Source organism: Cryptomeria japonica, unplaced genomic scaffold (genome assembly GCF_030272615.1).
Source record: "Cryptomeria japonica unplaced genomic scaffold, Sugi_1.0 HiC_scaffold_2095, whole genome shotgun sequence".
Classification (NCBI taxonomy): domain Eukaryota; kingdom Viridiplantae; phylum Streptophyta; class Pinopsida; order Cupressales; family Cupressaceae; genus Cryptomeria; species Cryptomeria japonica.
The window spans coordinates 6,746-12,500 of NW_026730357.1; the positions used below are offsets into that span (position 1 = coordinate 6,746).

At 38.9% G+C, this 5,755-nt stretch overlaps 1 protein-coding gene across 1 annotated transcript; it reads right to left on the reverse strand.

The window, feature by feature from the left end:
• Positions 1–855: 855 nt before the first annotated feature.
• LOC131873559 (uncharacterized) lies at positions 856–2,469 on the reverse strand (the record flags this gene model as incomplete). The annotated part of the gene is made up of 1 exon (XM_059216383.1): positions 856–2,469. A coding segment is annotated over exon 1 (1,614 nt), but the record flags the coding sequence as incomplete, so codon positions are not given.
• Positions 2,470–5,755: the final 3,286 nt, after the last annotated feature.

Consider the following 5,755-nt stretch of genomic DNA (forward strand, 5'->3'; position numbering starts at 1 on the left):
TTTACAATTTACAATTTACAAGTTATAATTTACAATTTATAAAAATTTAGAGTTTATAAAAATTTAGAGTTTATAAAAATTTAGAGTTTATAAAAATTTAGAGTTTATAAAAATTTAGAGTTTATAAAAATTTAGAGTTTATAAAAATTTAGAGTTTATAAAAATTTAGAGTTTATAAAAATTTAGAGTTTATAAAAATTTATGAAATCACTTGCAGCTCCGAACGAAATAACGCAAATAGAAAGAAAAACCAGATATAATATTCCACAATATAATCTCAAATACAATTACAATCTCTGTAGAAAATCCAAAACATGTTTCGGGCTCCAAGCCCTCATCAGTTGGATCGATGGATAAACAGGAGAGAAATGAGATGAATGAATGTGGAAGAATGGAGGAGGGGATAGAAGATAAATATCAACCCTCAATACCCAAAAGGTGTGACCAAAGGGTATGGCCGACCCGAATAGGGGACCCCCGCCAATTAAAATAAAAATAATAACATTAGAATATAAAAAAAGCGGGGGTAAAATTGGTTAAGTAAACCAATAGGCCCTAGTGGATCGAAGAAGATCGTGAAGCCGAAGAACGATGTGATCTGTCAAAGAATCTGCTCCGAAGGAGAAAAGAACCCAATTTTCTAGGGTTTCGCCAACAAACTCTCGGGAAGGGAAGATGACGCAGTGCGGGGACTTCTTGGCAGAGCCGATGAAGTATAGGGTTTAGGGTGGCCCCCAAGTTTAAAGCTTTAGCAGACGAGCTATAGTCAAGCTTAAGAACAAGGGGGGCCCCATTTCTCTTAGAAGCACTACTATGTAGGCGAGAGAGAAGCACTGACTTATCAAGCCGAGAGACCAATCTGAAGCAGGAGAGAAGAAACTTCTTCGGGTATCCACGAGCACGCAATCTGGAATAAAACTGTTTCCGAAGCCTCATGAAGCTGAAGGGATCTGATTCTCTGAGGAGGTATCTCTTAAGCTCACTCAAAATGAAGGATTTCTTTTGATGAGGAGGATGCCAAGAATAGTACGGGATGTACTGGTAGGCATTAAGAGGTTTCTGGTAGCATTTGGTGTCAAGAACACCGCAGGCACTGAAACGGACTCCTTTGAAGAAGGTAATGTCGAGGAGATCCACAGAAGAGGAGGATACTGAAGGAGTGATCTTGATCTCTGGGTAGAAACTCTGGTACTGAGAGAAGAAATCAAGCAAGGAGGATTCATCACCTGTCCAAACTCCCAAAGCATCATCAATGAACCTCTTGAAGAAGGCGAGACTGGAGCAATCATACTGAGAAAAGAGGCGCTTTTCCAAATGGCAAAGGAAAAGGCAGGCATAGACTACAGCGAAGTTGCTACCCATGGCAGTGCCCCTGAGTTGTTTGTAGAAGATACCATCAAACTCAATATAATGTTCACGAAGAACAAGTTCAGCAAGCTCCATAATCAAGTCAACCAGTCCCAAATTAAAATTCTGAACCTGAAAGTATTCAGTGACCATCTCTCGAAGAGCAATGAGACCATCAGTGGTAGGAATGCTCGGATATAAAGATTCAACATCAAAAGTGAATAAGATGCAACCAGGAGGAAATGGTTTGCGATCTAGATCACGAAGAAGAGAGAGAGAGTCGGGAAGATGAGACTGCTGTTGCAAAAGGATCGGAAACAAAAGAAGATGAAGAAACTTCGAGGCGGGTTCCAACATGTAGCCTGTGTAGCTGCAAATGGGTCTACCGACAAGAACGGGCTTATGAAGCTTAGGAAGTAGGTAGAATGCACAAGCTCTGGCAGAAGAAGCAGGATTCTTCAAAAGGAAACTGGAAACAGGTTTCAAGAAGGAAATATTCTTCTCAATGATGAAAGTAAGTCTGCTCCAAATAAGTTTCCAAGGAACACAATCAACTCGAAGATACACAAGAGGATCAGAAAGCTGGCGGAGACCTTCGCATTTGTACCAAGAAGTATCCAGAACAACTAACCCCAAATTCTTGTCTGCAGGTTTGATAACAATAGAAGGATCATTCCTCAGATCTTTAAGACTTTTGAGAAGTCTAACAGGAAGGGGAGGACGCCTGGAGAAGGAACAAGAAGCCACGCGAGTCTGAAAAATAGATTCTGCAGAGCGGATAATCTCCTCAAGCTGAAAGTTAGGCTCATCAGGGTGCCAAAAGGGGTTCTTCTGGCGGAAACGATGAGGAAAAACTCCAGAGGCAAGAGGAGAAAAGCTGGAAGGCTGATTATCAGGCCCAAAAAAGGCACGAAGACGTAAAAGCCTGGCAAATGCTCTGAATTCCTTGTGTAGATCAGGAACGGACATAGGAGGAGGACGAGGAATGAATTTGATTCCGAGTCCGAGTAATTTCCGTTCATCGAAAGAAAGCCGCCGAGAAGAACGGTTGTGAATGGCCAAATTGGAGATGCGATTCTCAACTTCAGAGGCGGTCTTCCTAAGGAAGAAACATCGGGCCATAAAGGTCCGATCAATGGCAGGGCCCCAATAATTTAGACGGGGGCGGAACCTTGACTGCGAAATTGCTGTCTGTTTTGATTCTGCCTGTTTTGAAATCTGTTTCTTCTGGGATGCTGATTCTGTCCATTGGAAGTCTGCCTGGGATTTCTGCCATTGGAGGGATCTGAATGTTCTACAAATTTTACATTCGGAGCATTCTGATGGGGGGCAGAATTTGCCTTTGATTGCGACAGACCAGAGGCAGCCGAGATGAAATTCTTCCCAGCTGCCCGTGCCCCGTTTTTTGGGCCCTGTGAGGGAGCACGATTAGGGGTGGCGGGTGTTGTCGCAGCGTTGGAAGTTTGCGCACCAGAATTAACACCAGAGGAAGAGTTGTTCTTTCGAAAATTCTTCTTTTTCTTCTTGTTTTTATTTTTCTTCTTGTTAGCCTGTGCTGAACTTTGATTCTGATCGGAGGAAAGAAGAGCTTTAATATCTTTGAGCTCTTTTGAGAAATTTCCAAACTTCTGATTAATTTTATCATTAATCATCTGAGCGATGGTGGGATCGGGAGGGAGCTGTTCGGCATCCGACATAGCAGCGTCCCTGGATTCTTGCCTGGAAGTTTCGGCATGATCCTTGGCTGCTTTTTTGATAGCCCGGTCAATGGTAAATTTGTTGCACAGATTTTGGAAGTCTTTGAGAGCCTCCGAATACCATTCGCTGGAGGAGATGGTGTAGACGCCCAGAAGGGGAAGGTGCTGCAGAGCGACACAAGTGCCCTTGAGCGTGGAATCAAAATTGGAAATGACTTCAGAGATCAAGGCGTTATGATTTGAAGATGCTTTGGAGACAGCTTCAATGTAGGCACCCAGAAATTGCTTGTTCAAATCAGCCTGAATCGTCTCCAGTTTGGCCGAGAGAAAGGAATTACTCTCTGGATCGTTAACAGAGACTTTAGGCGGTTTAACCTGTAGATTTTTAGGTAGCGAACCAGCAGCCTGGAAGTCATTGAGTCTGAGAAGAAGATCTTTAGACCGTTCGGCAGTAAGGCAGACCCGTTTGTACTCCGCAAACGCTTTGGAGACCAAAGAATGAATTTGGTCTGGATACATCCGTCCGTGCGGGGAGTTAGCAGCGCGACCAGGATCTTCGGGAGCGGAAGACGTAGCGCCCACCGTGGGAGGAGTAGCCTGAGGGGCGCCTGCGTGAGGAGGAGGAGTAGCGCTGGCTTGGGCGCCAGCCTGGGGGGCGTCCGCGTGAGGAGGAGCTCCTGCTTGGGCGCCACCGTGAGGAGAGTGAGCGCCATCACCAACGCGAACCTCGGCTTGGGCATCAACGCGCACAGAGGTGCTTTGGTTGGCCAAGCGATCCTCCAACGCAGACAGCCGAGAGACAACGGTGTCCAAAACAGAAGAAAATTTAGTAAACATAGACGCAGAGGCCTCTGCATGAGATTTGGAGGCAGCTATGGATTCGTGAACAACATTGCAGACAGATTCGGTTGCATTGACAGCAGCGGTTGAAACGTCTTCTTGCGCTCGATGAGAATCCAATAAAAATTCTTCAAACTTCTTGTAGAAATTAGAAGAGTTGCTGCACAAAGTAGACATAGCTTGATTGAGTTTGCGCATAAAGGCCTCTTGTTGACGTGAGGTGTCAGCAGTGAACTTCGCAAAAAAATCAGAGGAATGATCTTCAGGCGAAGGACGGGCGACTAAATCGCGACATTGACTGCTATCGACCCTTTGTCTCTTTCTATTCAAGTTCGGTTGTAAACCATCCTGGGCATGAGCACCACCTTGAGAGGATGAGGCATGGCCGTGAGCAGACGGTTTAGGGTTTAGGGTTTAGGGTTTAGGGTTTAGGGTTTAGGGTTTAGGGTTTAGGGTTTAGGGTTTAGGGTTTAGGGTTTAGGGTTTAGGGTTTAGGGTTTAGGGTTTAGGGTTTAGGGTTTAGGGTTTAGGGTTTAGGGTTTAGGGTTTAGGGTTTAGGGTTTAGGGTTTAGGGTTTAGGGTTTAGGGTTTAGGGTTTATAAAAATTTAGAGTTTATAAAAATTTAGAGTTTATAAAAATTTAGAGTTTATAAAAATTTAGAGTTTATAAAAATTTAGGGTTTAGGGTTTAGGGTTTAGGGTTTAGGGTTTAGGGTTTAGGGTTTAGGGTTTAGGGTTTAGGGTTTAGGGTTTAGGGTTTAGGGTTTAGGGTTTAGGGTTTAGGGTTTAGGGTTTAGGGTTTAGGGTTTAGGGTTTAGGGTTTAGGGTTTAGGGTTTAGGGTTTAGGGTTTAGGGTTTAGGGTTTAGGGTTTAGGGTTTAGGGTTTAGGGTTTAGGGTTTAGGGTTTAGGGTTTAGGGTTTAGGGTTTAGGGTTTAGGGTTTAGGGTTTAGGGTTTAGGGTTTAGGGTTTATAAAAATTTAGAGTTTATAAAAATTTAGAGTTTATAAAAATTTAGAGTTTATAAAAATTTAGAGTTTATAAAAATTTAGAGTTTATAAAAATTTAGAGTTTATAAAAATTTAGAGTTTATAAAAATTTAGAGTTTATAAAAATTTAGAGTTTATAAAAATTTAGAGTTTATAAAAATTTAGAGTTTATAAAAATTTAGAGTTTATAAAAATTTAGAGTTTATAAAAATTTAGAGTTTATAAAAATTTAGAGTTTATAAAAATTTAGAGTTTATAAAAATTTAGAGTTTATAAAAATTTAGAGTTTATAAAAATTTAGAGTTTATAAAAATTTAGAGTTTATAAAAATTTAGAGTTTATAAAAATTTAGAGTTTATAAAAATTTAGAGTTTATAAAAATTTAGAGTTTATAAAAATTTAGAGTTTATAAAAATTTAGAGTTTATAAAAATTTAGAGTTTATAAAAATTTAGAGTTTATAAAAATTTAGAGTTTATAAAAATTTAGAGTTTATAAAAATTTAGAGTTTATAAAAATTTAGAGTTTATAAAAATTTAGAGTTTATAAAAATTTAGAGTTTATAAAAATTTAGAGTTTATAAAAATTTAGAGTTTATAAAAATTTAGAGTTTATAAAAATTTAGAGTTTATAAAAATTTAGAGTTTATAAAAATTTAGAGTTTATAAAAATTTAGAGTTTATAAAAATTTAGAGTTTATAAAAATTTAGAGTTTATAAAAATTTAGAGTTTATAAAAATTTAGAGTTTATAAAAATTTAGAGTTTATAAAAATTTAGAGTTTATAAAAATTTAGAGTTTATAAAAATTTAGAGTTTATAAAAATTTAGAGTTTATAAAAATTTAGAGTTTATAAAAATTTAGAGTTTATAAAAATTTAGAGTTT